The sequence below is a fragment of the Zeus faber genome (genome assembly GCF_960531495.2).
Source record: "Zeus faber genome assembly, chromosome: 14".
Taxonomy (NCBI): Eukaryota; Metazoa; Chordata; class Actinopteri; order Zeiformes; family Zeidae; genus Zeus; species Zeus faber.
This window is the reverse complement of record NC_137200.1, coordinates 24,492,545-24,505,771: the sequence shown is the minus strand read 5'-3', so window position 1 is coordinate 24,505,771 and position 13,227 is coordinate 24,492,545. Positions and strand designations below refer to the sequence as shown.

The window sequence follows — 13,227 nt, the reverse complement described above, 5'->3', positions numbered from 1 at the left end:
CACACGCACACACACACACACACACACACATATATATATATATAAATAAATAAAAATAAAAGTGTGTGTGTATATATATATATTTTGTTCGTTTATTGGCTTATTCATTCACTTTTCTTTCGGATCAACAAAAGCAAAGCATAAAAGCCTCCTTTTCCATCCCTATATTCCCATCATGTGGTTGGTGGTGTCATGTACCGAGCTGCGTGGTGACGCTCCGCATATAGACGCTGCGGCCGCGGAGCAGCGCCCCGCTGTGCGCTCCGGCTGTCCGAGCTGCAGGAGGCGGCATGGCGGCCTGCGGCGGGTTCCTCTTCTCCCTCTTGAACTACAAGACGGAGAAGTACGTGATCGCCGAGAACAAGCGGATCGGGGTCCTGTTCCGGCTCTACCAGCTGGCCGTGCTGGGGTACCTGATCGGGTGAGCTGCGGGGAGCACCGCGCACCGTGCGCATGACCTACCCGGTCCCGGACCGGCACGGAGCGCGCTTTGCACGGGCATCGGAAGTGGTACTCCGCGTGTTTTTAACTGGGAAAGGGTTCACTCACGAATAGATGTCAGACTTAACATTTTATCCGTGGTAACCTCCAGCTGTGTGTTAAGTTCCATCCGAATGTGCGGGCTCACGCACGGGCAGAGATGCGACCGGTGCAGGGGGGAATCGAACCTCGTGCGAAGTTTTAGTAGTTGACTTGAAGGATTCATATAGAAAAAAAAAAGTGACGGACGCATGTGAGAAAAGGACAAACAAAACAATACAGCAAGTTTTAAAGAAAGACTGATACAGATGCACCGACATAAAGACTTTGTGGGCTACATGGGTATTACTGTATATACAGTGTTATATATTGTATACTTGGAGATACATGGGTATTATATACAGTGTTATATATTATATACATGGGTATACTTGGGGATACATGGGAATTATATACAGTGTTATATCTATTATATACATGGGTATTGGGAATACTAGGTACTTGGGAATATATGGGATTACCACACAGTACCATCTAAGTCTTTAGTAAGCCATTAAAAAAAGAGAAAGCTGTGTCTGCTGAGGCCAACAGTAAAACAAACAGACTACCTCACTCACTCCGTAACTGGCTCTGACATAGAAATGCCAGTTGAGTTGGCTCGGCCTTTGCCCACCGGTTTTGTGCCGATATCTTTAAAAGCTGAAGCGACTTTCGAGGCCCCAAAGTGCCCAACACCCCGGCCGTGCAAAACACGGATCGGATCGGGCGGGACACAGCGGGACTGGATGAGTAAAGCACGTTGAAGCCTAACGCCAGGGAACAGAAATGAATCAGTGAACTGGTGTTGTTCATATGTGCGAGTCAGATCAATATGTAGGATATTAAAGTGCGTGTGTCTGTGTGTTTGTGTGTGAGGGCGAAAGCAAAAGTTTCGACATAGTACACACACAAAGCAATAATCACCTCCGACCTGTAGGTTTGTCTGGGTCCTATGTCTAAATAGGATTCGCTTTTAGAGCGGCGTGTGAAACGAGTTGTTTTTGTGTCAAAACACGAGTTTAGTTTGTTGGGTTTATTTCCCCCCCCCCCACATGCGATGGAGTCCACCTCTCAAGTCTTTCACGCCCCCTTCCCCAGGTGGGTGTTCGTGGTGAAGAAGGGCTACCAGGAGAAAGAGGAGGCCGTCCAGAGCTCCGTCATCACCAAGCTCAAAGGGGTCACGCTCACCAACAGCTCCGAGACCGGGCTCCAGCTCTGGGGTGCGGAGGACTACGTCGTGCCCCCCAACGTGAGGCCCCCCCCCGGACGCGCTACCGACTTGACGTGCAAAAAACGAAAAACTCTTGATCGGCCAATCTCCTCGCACGGGGGGGATCCGTGAAAACCTTTAATGCCGTTTTTGACGGGCTTTGGGGGAAATAACCTTGGAGCCCCGGCACGTAAAATAAAGAGTCTCCCAAGTGTGCCGTGCGTGTAACCTGGTGAACGTGCGCCTCCTCGTGACCCTCCCGTCCCGGCGGGGTTTGTTGTTGTGTTTTTTTGTTTTTTTTTATGTGTGTCGTTCCATCTCGTTCCGCAGGGCGAACAAGTGTTCTTCGTCGTCACGAATTACGTGGAGACCCCGAACCAGAGGCTGGGATACTGCGCCGAGGTGAGGGGCGCCGGGTGGGAAGTAGAAATACCTGCACGTCACCACGTCAAATAACAAATATTTACCTTTTGGAATTAAACCGTCCACGGCCGATCGCCCCTTTGGACCCTTTTGTCACGTTGTCGGCGTGACGCTCACGTTGTGTTTATGATGCCAAGTTAAAGTGTGCCCGGAGTCCGGTGACACTTTCCCGCCGGGTCATAAACGGAGCCCTTCCGATAAAACATTCATTAACTTTCACCACCAGAGTCCCAAGGTGCCGGACGGGCGGTGTTTGAGCGACGGCGACTGTGAAGCGGGCGAGGCGGTGATCGCAGGAAACGGTGAGGACTTGTCGGCCGTCACCCCCCCGGCGTGACACAGTTCACATCTCGCCAAACACTCGTCGCGTTCACACTCCGTGTCCAGCATCGAGGAGGTTCTGTACCCGGGGTGCACGTCTCGTTTCCGGATAACCCAGGGATTCTCAACCTTGGGGGTGCGAACCTACGTGGGGGTCGGATGATGTGCTTACGGGGTCGTGGGTCTCTGACTGATATTATTGATGTTTTACTGATGTTTTGATTATTTATTTTCAATAGTTAAAGGTGCAGTGTGTAGAATTGAGTGGCATCTAGAGGTGAAGTTGCAGACCCCTCCCCATGGCGGTGCAACATGGCGGCCTCCGGGGAAGAGACGGGGGCCGCGAAACTCACGGAAAACGCCAAAGGCCTTCTCTAGAGCCAGTGTTTGCTTTGTCCCTTCCGGGCTACTGTAGAAACATGGCGGCGCAACATGGCAGCCTCCGTGAAGCGTACCCGCTCCCCATGTAGATTCAAACATCTCATTCAAAGGTAACACCAACATAACAACTTATTATTATCATGGGATTAGACACTAATTAATACATAGTTATGAATATTCTATTCCATTTCTGCCACATCCATCCCTTATATTCTACACGCTGCACCTTTCAAACAGGTTTGAAAAATATTATATATTTCCATTCAATCCATTTGGCGGCTCGTCTGTGGTCTATGATGCTGCGTATAAATTTGCCTTTGCGACACACACATTCACATGAAACTGTTTCCTAATATGAAATGTGGAATATCTGCCGTTTGATCAGTAATGTCAGCTTAAAGTACAGAAAGAAAGATTCTTATTTAGGACTGAGTGTGAATTGTGGCGCAGAAAATCAGTGGTGCTGGCTCTGAAATAATAATAATGATGATAATAACAATAATGATGATGATAACAATAATAATGACGATAATAAGGATATTTTTTTTAATAATAACAAAATAATAACATTTGTGGCACTCTAATTTCTGTTTTGGGACCTATAAACGGGTTCATTGGCCTAAAACGGTCGAGAACTCCTGGTAAACCCTGTCTGTAACCTGGTTCACATCCAGTCTTCGCTCCCTCCCGCAGGGATCAAAACTGGCGTGTGTGTCAACAGCACGGGGACCTGCGAGATCCACGCCTGGTGCCCCGTGGAATCCAGCCCCAGACCCCCGTGAGGACCCCCTCCCCACCCTCCCCTCCCCCCCGACTCGCACGATTTCCCCCAAAACCGTCATTTTGTGCGAGTGAATCCCTCACGCGGGCACAGAAATTTCACAAGTTCTATTTATTGCCTGTTGTGCGTTAACGCAGTCCCCGTCTCCCCCTCGCAGGGAGGCCATGCTGAGCCAGGCGGAGAACTTCACCATCTACATTAAGAACTTCATCAGGTTTCCGAAATTTGAATTCTCCAAGTAAGTGGCTCCTAAGTGGTGCAGAGTTCCGCCACGCCGTCGCTTCACAGTAGGGCCCGGGGTCTCTGGGAAACGGTGCCGCGGATCGCTGAGTGAGCTGCCATGTCCCAGCGGCTGCTTTGAATAGTTTTGGGGGTGCGGGGGGGCGGGGGAGGGGGTCGTCTATTTATAGGGGCCTGCGTGTACACTCAGCGAGACGGCGGCACGGTCACCCGAGACGTCCTTGACAGCGGCCCCCGGCCCCCGGACAGGTGTCAGATGGGACGGGCGGAGGGACGCCCCGCTCCACGGATAGCGCTCCGTAAACCGTCGCAAACCTCGGTGTCATCGCGGAGCGGCCTCCGCTGCGCCGTGAGCAGCCACAATCATTCGTCCGGTTGTTTCTGTTTCTGCGGGGATTCGGGACGTCTGCGTATCAGTTTGAGGTTAAAGGGCCGGGCTGGTGTCAAAGTGCTGGCTCACAGTTCGGATATTTTTTAATATCGTCCTGAATTTCGGGGTTTGGACAACTCAAACGGCATGGTCGGAAACCTTCTTTTGAATGATATCCTGCTCCCACTGACGACGCTAATATGTTTTTACTTTTTTTGTGGCTTCTATTGGCTTTTTTTTTTTTTTTTTTGTCAAAGTTTCTAAATTTGCAGTATTTTGTATGTTAAAGCAATGGCACTTCTGCCGCGTCCATTGTAATGGAATTAAAAAATAAAAAAATATGGCCAAATTAAGTCCACGTGAGAGATGATCAGGAAAATGGTCGTTCATTGTAAGATGTGTGCGTTGACTGGGAAATGGCCAAAACTCAAACTGGCCCCTTAACGTTGGTCTGTTACTCCTACTTGGAATGCAGCGCACGCAGCTGTACCGTCTTATTCGAGTCGTCGTGTTTTCCGTATTTTCTGCCCTCCTTTTACTTCGCCAGTTTTGTATCTGCTGCCGGCTTTCCTTTCTAGGTCCAATGTCCTGGACACGAGCAACAGCAGCTACCTGAAGAGATGCTCCTTTGACAAGGACAGCGACCCGTACTGCCCCATCTTCCAGCTGGGGGACCTGGTCGGACGCACCGGCAACAACTTCCGAGACATGGCCGTCAAGGTACGATACCCACGTCACCGTGGTCCACCTGGACGCCCCGGTGATAAGGTGCGACGGTACTATAGAGAACATCCGCGTCTCGCCTTGGCCGCGTGTATAAAAGCACATTGAATAGATGCTGAACGACGCAGAACGGAAAGGACCGGACGTTTTCTGACTCGCGCATCAGCTCGGTGAATGTGAATGTTGAACTTGAATCTTGAACGTGCCGTGCACGGGGACGCGGCGGCCTCAAGGTTTCCTGTGTCGCGGTGGCTGTCGGGAAGCCAATGTGCGGAGACAGGCTCGTTCGGTGATCGCACGACTGGAATCTACCGTTGACCAGATGAACGTTCCAAAAGACCCGCTCCATGTCGCTTCCATTCTCCATAGCAGCTGCTGATCTGGGACCATCTGTTACGTTAAGGCTGAAAGCCGGATAGTTTATCCGCGGTTCAAAGGAAACAGCTTGCTCCGGACGCCACTGTTCAGCCAGGCCCACGCTAAAATGTTTTTCAAAACTTAAGAGACATTGAAAGCGTGGGAGACCCCGTCGTGGCACTTTCACCCGCCGCATCTACCCGAGTTGGCCTTTTCGGGACCCTCTGACACCGACAATAGCATTAAAACAAATGGAGCAAGCCCGGAGCAGATGGACACACGTCGTGTGTGTGTGTGTGTGTGTGTGTGTGTGTGTGTGTGTGTGTGTGTGTGTGTTTTACCTGTTGCTCGTTGATTGCTCTGATGAGCAACAGGCGTACAGCCACCCTGGTCCCGGGCGCAATTACCCAGAGCCAAGACAGGTGTGGCTGCTTAAACCACACCACCCCCCCACCACACACACACCACAAAGTATCAGATCATATCCCGACTCTCAAAGTCACGCGATCAAATGTGACTTCAGAGCAAAGAAACACGGCGCAGGACGGGCTATAGCGATGGTATTTTATGCGCTAATATTGAACAGAAAATCCAAAAGGAGAAACCAGTGGATGACATGGACTGTACGTGTTGCACCGCGAGCTTTATACTTGGCAGCCTTCACCAGCTCGGCTCCCAATTGGCTCTCAGACCGTACGGACCGTCCTAAATATCCGACGCGTTGAACACTTGCGCTTCGGTGGCAGATCGAAGTAAAACAGAAGGGTGGGGGATCGGGCCCAAAATCTGCGATATTATCTTGTAGCGTGTACGCCGCGTGAGTTGAAAATGTGGAGAAGCGCTGAAGCGTGTCCAAACAGATACTGGGATGGATTCCTCCTGTGTAAAGGCTGTCGTGCCGTTTCCGTTTCTGTCTCAGGGCGGCTCGGTCGGAATCCTCATCGAATGGAACTGCGATTTAGACAAGGACTCCGCCCGGTGCAGCCCGGAGTACAGCTTCACGCGCCTGGACATGAACATCAACAACTCCGTCACCTCGGGATACAACTTCAGGTGGGTTTGGATTTTCCCCCCTTTCCGGAGGTAAAACTCCGGTCGACCGGTCGCTGACTGCGTTTCCGAGACGTCGTCAGACATTCGGGAGGCTTCCTGTGCCCGGGGGCTCGCAGGGACCTCGCCGGCTTAATGAGCGCGCACCCGACGCGTCCAAGGATTTATGGACGTGGATGGCGGTAATATGGAAACGAGCCCTCTCCACTCAACGGAAGTAGCGGTGCTGCGCGGGTTTCGTTCGGAGCTCGGGCGCAGGAAGCGAGGGTTCCCCGGGTTTTCCCGCGGGCTTGGGGCGCACAGGCGCGTCCGAGCACCGGGTTCGAGGGGGAGGGCGAGAGCTCCGCCGCGTATTTCTGGACCTCGCGGACGCCTTTGGCTCTGTGCCACATAACCGTGTGTGGATTCGGTTTCCAAGTCCCCGATAGTATTACGAGGGGAGTTTATGTGGGAGGACGTGATGTTTTGTTTGACTACAGCTGAGCATTTGGAGATAAGGATAATGGCGGAGTGCACCCTTATGTTTTACTATGGAAATGTTAATTGGGGCATCTAAATGGGCCGGCGGTGGAGAGAGGTTGGAGAGGGGTCGGCGTCTCCCCTCCCATTAGAGCAGATATAGATAGATATGACTACAACCATGACTACAGCACCATTCACACATACGCCTGTGCCATCAGCTGAGTTGGGTGACAATCTAAAATGGGTACACATTAACAGCGGCAGCGGAATTAGTCACAGGGAATCGAGTGTCGCCGCCGGGCCCGTCCGCCTGGTGCCAGCGGCGCTGGGTGAGGGTCCTCACTGTGGAACCAGGGGGGGAGGCGGAGGCGGAGGGTGCTGGACGTGGGTCCGGGGGGCGAGGAGCTTCCCTGTGGATCCCTCTAGAGGTGGGGTCGCCCCGATTCAATGACACACCGGTGAACGAGGGAGCCCGCCGGGTCACCTCGGTGAAATCCTCTGGCGGCGGGCGTCACGGGTGTCAACGGAGCCACTTCGAGAAAACCTTCATAATGGGTCGTCAGCTGATGTGCCCAGCCCATGAATGATAAAAAATATATTTGATCTCGGTTCACCTGCTCTTGAAAGTTCTATGATGACCGGTTTCCTTTTTTAGTTTCATAAAAAAACAATATTTGCTGATTACATTTGTTCTCCAGATACGCCAGATATTATAAAGACCAAACTGGAGAAGATTATCGGACTTTGTATAAGGTGTACGGCATTCGCTTTGATATTATGGTCAATGGACAGGTATGACAGTTATTTATATGTTTCTATATATATATATATATATATATTTTTTTTTTTTTCTCACAGTATTAGTGAAGACATTAATTGGGAAACATTACAGAGAATGTGAATTTGCGGTTTGCTTTCATTCCAGGCTGGGAAATTTAATATTGTTCCAACAATTATTGCCATTGGATCTGGTCTTGCCTTACTGGGTGCGGTGAGTATTTTGTTAAAACTCCATTATCTGCGTTGGCATGATTATAAATATATTTGAAAGTGAAGAAATGCTGTTCACTATATAGCCACATGATGGCAGTGTTGGATCATATGTTTGGAAGACTGACGTTTTTAAAAGTGGAGGATGGAACTTTTTTTTTGTCTTTTATCATTGCTTTGCAGCCATCTCTACTAATTGTATGTGTTACAATTCCAGTTTAGGCTTGAAAACAACAGGAGTCTAAATAACAATCTTTGTTACTGTTCTTTTACTCTTACCGGTCAAAGAAATTGCATATTAGGGAAGTGTTTAATGTAAATTTGAGTATCACAGCGGCTCCAAATCGATTATGTAGGAATTATGATTCACAGTATTTCAAACCTTTTCAACGCCATTTTTATTAAAATATATATTAATCAAAGTTCAGTTTATCGTCTGAGAAATTTCCCGTGACTCCTTGTGCGTGCGTGGAGACCCCTCACGGGGTCGCAACGCCGAGGTTGAGTGTGTGTTTTCAAAAAAAAGTCGTGAGGAAACGACTCCTGGGATGTCATGCCACTGCTTCCAGGGAGCCTTTGCATGTGACATGATCCTACTCTACATGATGAACACAAGCTCCTTCTACCGAGAGCGGAAATTTGAAATTATCAACTTCAAGTAAGTTGTTTTTTTTGTTTTTCTCATTTATGTCGCACCGTTTTAAAAGCGGGGGTCAAAGTCTCTGGGGTAAATCGTTCACGTCTCGCCTCAGCAGGAAAGAAAGGGCCAAACACAAGGACGCCAGAGCGGAGCCGCGAGACAGAAGACAGAGGAGACACGCTGCGGAGCAAGGGGAACCCAACTCCCGGCAAAAAGCGGAGACGGAGCCTCCCCCTCACACCGCGGAGACTCAGCCCGCCGCGGAAAAGCGAGGGCCGACCATTCCACGCAACACGGGACAGCGGTACTCCGCCATCCTCTCCCCCCAGACCGGCGAGCCCAGGAACCACATCACTTTCTCGCCGCATAGCTCGTAGACGGAACGGAAGGGAAACGAACCGCGGCGCCTTCTCCGATCTCCGCCCCCTTTCCCTTTAGCAGATCCGCTGACGCCCCGCTGCGTTCGGTCGCGAACGCATGTATGAGATCCCATAAAACACGGTGGGAAAAAAAATTGCCAGAGTCCTGCGGCGTGTTCAAAGACCGGAACCAAGATGAGTCCAACAAAGTAGGTGTGACTAGAACGGTGGACTTTGGAGGGTTGAAACGGGCCTGAATGTTTTTATTCAATCACAAAAGCTACTATGATATTATACTGATATAGTATCCCTACATACCTCAATTGTAGGCCTATGTTAGGCAAAAAAAAATAAAAATACAGCGGAATAGATATAGTGGACAATTGTCTGCATAATTGTCTTAGACGTTAGCTCCCCTTGGTAGGTGAGGTATTATTTTCATTTTGCGGTCCCAAAGCACAGAAATAAAATCCACTGTGAGAGGACAGAAAAATGAACAATGTGAAAGGTCTTATTGTCGTTGTTTTTTTCTAGTCGACGGCATTTTTCGACTGTGAAAACTATGTTCGTTATGACAGCCATTGTTTTTCTAGCTGGGGTGATTGTGAATGACCTTGCTGAAGCCAAAGCTGAATTGTATTCCTAACATGCTCTATTCATGCCACAAAAGAATGCATGTATCTGTGTCAAATGTACATGTATTATCTGAGTGCTTGGTGTTCTAATTGAAGAAATATTAAAAGACATTGACACAGTATAACAACGTAATAAACCTTTCTCCTGTTCATAATTTACAGTTTATTGTTTGAAAGTATATAAAAGTAATCCTGCGTTTCCACGCTGATAGGTGGTGTCATGACTGGCACAGAGCAATTGATAAAGTATGGAATTGGGTTGTATGGGGGAATTTATTTTTAACAATCCAATAACATTCTAGCCAGTACACAAAAACAAAAGATCTGCTACACACCGTTTCACGGACACACACACACACACACACACACACACACACACACACACACACACACACACACACACACACACACACACACACACACACACACACACACACACACACACACACACACACACACTAGCGAAATCCGAATGGTTTCAATCTTGGTTAAACTGTACCTCTAGAACAACAGCCGCAGCCTGTATCCTTTCGTATTGGACAAAACCCAAGAGTTAGAGGTTAAATAAGGTTGCTTCATTCTCATTGCTTAAGTCTGCGCAGGAGGAAGATCAGACAGTTATTTTCTGTGTACAGTAAGTACCGACACATTGCCCATTGAACGGAGGTCCTAGGGGAAAAATAAAAGTCATCATTGGCCCATTTACAAACAAGACAGACAACGCCACCGGTTCACTAAGTGACAGTTAGGGACTAATTGGGATACTTATGGGCAAACCGTTTCAGTACACATGCACCATTCCGTAGAGGAAGGTCCAAAACAGGACGTAAGTGAAAAGACCCCCCACCAGGCCCCCGGTGAAAAGCAAACGTCGAGATTTGAAGCACTTGTTCCACCGACGTCCAGCCTTCAGGATGAGCAGCAGAGAGAGTAGGAAGGAGGCGAGGAAATAAAAGACGAAGCCGTACAGTCCCGTCAGGCCCAGGATGCCAGCCGTGGCCCCGGAAAGAGCCGACACGGAGGTGCGGCAGTAGTCCAGCACGGCGGCGTTGCCCCTCACAGCGATTTCACTGATGAATTGTGGCCCCTCGCGCTTCGCCACGACGGACGCCATCGCAGCTCCGGTCTCCACTCACAAAAAACAAGTGGCGCTGTGAAGTTAACAGACAAAATATAATCGGACGATGTGACGGCGTGGGGCTGGGAGCGACATCACCGCAGCCGTGTCTAGCTGCGATGAAAGTGGTGGTGGTGAGGACTCTAAGAATAGACCAGTTGAAAACCACTGCCACAGATGTACTATGCAGCCAGACAGGGTTCTGTTTATGGATAAAGAAGGTCAAAGTAAATAAACGAGATAACATCAATATGAAGAGAAAGTGAACCATAGAGCGGTGGTGGTAACAAGTAAGAAGAGTAGCAAGTATTACTGAACAGAAGTACATTTTTCCCAGTACAAACAGTAAGTATATTCAGTAACAGAGATTTTTCCTCCACTACATTTGAAAGAAAATATCTTTACTTTTTACCCTGTTTCTAACAGTCAAATAACTTTATTTTGTTAAATCAGGACTTTATCACCATGACCCAAATCCACTGAACCAATCAGATCGAGTGGTCCCTCCCACTTTATACTATGAAACCACACAAACTATTTGTTCATTGTTTAATTTTTTGTAATTTGTAATCAGGATCTGTGAAAAATAGTTCAGAGCACTTAATGCTGAAGGTTCCATCATATCCGGGCACTGGACATACAGCCCTTACTTTTAATACTTTAAGTACATTCCATAGCAAGTAGTTATACTTTTACTTAAGCAAAAAGGTAAATGTGATCAATCTTTATTCATAGTCAATGCACAGTCCGGACGGACAGTTATAAAATAAAATGAAATTAAATCTATCTGCAACACTGGACGTCTTTGAATGTCTCGTGCTGTATAACTCTAAATGACAAGTTTGGGGGACGGAGGTTTACGGCAAGCCGTTTGAGCACTGATTCCCTTTTTAGAAGTAGTTGCAATTCTGACTGAACAAGTTGTAAATCTACTCTTTGATATCAAAAACAGACATTCTTCATATCAATAATTCAATTCTTAATGTCAAGAAATCGCATTGTTGATATTTACATCACCAATTCTTGATATCAACAATAACCAATTCTGGAAATGAAATATTTTAAACCACTTCCCATTGCTTTCAATGAAGAATTGCAATTGCGATATCAAGAATGTGAATTGTTGTTAAAGAAAATTTGTATTGTTGATATCAACAATAGTGGTCGAGGGGCCGATATTTGCGTATTTTGAGCTAATCGCCATTGGCCAATGCCTGCGCTCATGTGGCCGATAAACATAAAATGTCTGCAGAATGGTGGTGTCAAAAATATAGATCTTTCTACACATATCGATTCTGAATATTTGAAACCGTTACTCATTTTCGGCACTATGGATACAGCCCCTCAGCACACAGCCCCGCCTCCTCTCACTCACTCACTGCCTTCACCCTCTCATCCATTTGTCATGATGTCACTGATTAAAGATGGAAAAGTGCTGAGCCTCCGCAACCGGTTTTTGAAAGAAAACGTCAGGAGTGCTGTTTGGAAATATTTCACATTTGAGGCAAAACGTAAACCTAACCCAGAAACAATGCAGACATTGTCACTAACACCGGCGTTAAATCAATCTTCATTTAAGTTCAGAAATTGCGTCTCGTTTGTTAATATTAAATTGGTGTATTTTACGAGATGCAAAAAAAAAACAAAACAATAAAATACATGATATCGGCATGACATGTAAATATCGGCATCAGCCATTGAAAAACTATACCGGTCACATCAGTCGACCACTGATCGACAATTTTAATTCTTGATATCACATTTTGATATGTTTCCGGTTTTGATATGAGAATATGCAACTTAACTGTTGATAACAAGAAGTACATTTTTGACCCCGAGAAAATCTGTTTGTGCTATCAACAATGTGGTGGGGGCTTTTTTTTTTTTTTTTTTTTAATCAAAGAGCAGATTTCCCAGTAGTTCAGTCGGAATTGCAACTAGTGCTAAAAAGTGAGTAGATGCTGAAACGGCTTTTGCATCGAGGTTCCACAGCAACACGTCGAGCAGCAGCCGAGTCGGTCTGGACCTGGCGTTAGCGACGCGCTGCTCACGGGCTAACGGCGTTCAGAGCTTCTTACCTGCAGGGGATATAGAAACACGCAGCGACTCGTTCACTCTCGGAAACCGGTTCCCAGGAGCACACTTCGAGGGGGCTGGAGGATGTAAGTTATTATTATTATTATTATTATAATTATTCTTCTTATATGTTATAAAAACAAAACGGTCAGCCTAGATGGACGACATCCTCAAGCCGACGTCGGCCATGTTTTTTCTTCGAAATGCATTGTGGGAAGTTTACAATTGAACCAGTAATTAATCTAATAAAAAACTAAACTATAAGTTTATATGGTACATTTTTGTTTATTTTTGTGTGATTTACGAAGTTATTCATACGGGTTCTTACGTAAAAAAAAACAACGAAGTATTTACAACCCATGGTGTGGTCAGTGACGTCATCGAGTCAGACGTCGTGTGCTGCATTCCATTGTCTCCTGAACTCGGAAAACGTCAATTTGGAAATATGCAAGGTGGTTTCGCTGATCGCGCGGGTCCGAGTTTTCTGCTTCCGCGGGTCCGAGGAAGCAGACCTGGCGGCACACACCGCTCTCTAAACTTCTCTGTGGTCTATATGTTTTCGTAATCTAGGTG

At 47.4% G+C, this 13,227-nt stretch overlaps 2 protein-coding genes across 4 annotated transcripts; one reads left to right on the top strand and one right to left on the bottom strand.

The window, feature by feature from the left end:
* The first annotated feature begins 237 nt into the window (after nt 1-237).
* p2rx5 (purinergic receptor P2X, ligand-gated ion channel, 5) lies at nt 238-9,584 on the top strand. 3 transcript variants are annotated; one of them, XM_080013765.1, is made up of 12 exons: nt 238-421; nt 1,618-1,768; nt 2,060-2,131; nt 2,379-2,454; nt 3,548-3,632; nt 3,793-3,873; nt 4,824-4,965; nt 6,245-6,378; nt 7,536-7,629; nt 7,763-7,828; nt 8,397-8,485; nt 8,580-9,584. In XM_080013765.1, the coding sequence occupies exons 1-12, from the start codon at nt 291-293 to the stop codon at nt 8,842-8,844; spliced, it is 1,386 nt and encodes a 461-aa protein (XP_079869891.1). In that variant the 5' UTR covers nt 238-290; the 3' UTR covers nt 8,845-9,584. The 3 variants fall into 3 exon arrangements, with proteins under 3 accessions (XP_079869891.1, XP_079869892.1, XP_079869893.1); XM_080013766.1 differs by having other exon boundaries at nt 239-421; nt 8,583-9,583; XM_080013767.1 differs by having other exon boundaries at nt 271-343.
* Nucleotides 9,585-9,646: 62 nt separating this feature from the next.
* emc6 (ER membrane protein complex subunit 6) lies at nt 9,647-12,842 on the bottom strand. The gene is made up of 2 exons (XM_080013771.1): nt 12,657-12,842; nt 9,647-10,612 (listed from the first exon to the last, which is right to left on the bottom strand). The coding sequence occupies exon 2, from the start codon at nt 10,573-10,575 to the stop codon at nt 10,243-10,245; it is 333 nt and encodes a 110-aa protein (XP_079869897.1). The 5' UTR covers nt 10,576-10,612; nt 12,657-12,842; the 3' UTR covers nt 9,647-10,242.
* Between the last annotated feature and the right edge of the window lie 385 nt (nt 12,843-13,227).

Coding starts and splice junctions, on each gene's coding strand:
- p2rx5 (XM_080013765.1), top strand. CDS start 291: ATGGCGGCCTGCGGCGGGTTCCTCTTCTCCCTCTTGAACTACAAGACG. Junction 3,633..3,792: donor GAATCCAGCCCCAGACCCCC/GTGAGGACCCCC, acceptor TCCCCCTCGCAG/GGAGGCCATGCTGAGCCAGG. Junction 3,874..4,823: donor CCGAAATTTGAATTCTCCAA/GTAAGTGGCTCC, acceptor TTTCCTTTCTAG/GTCCAATGTCCTGGACACGA.
- emc6 (XM_080013771.1), bottom strand. CDS start 10,575: ATGGCGTCCGTCGTGGCGAAGCGCGAGGGGCCACAATTCATCAGTGAA.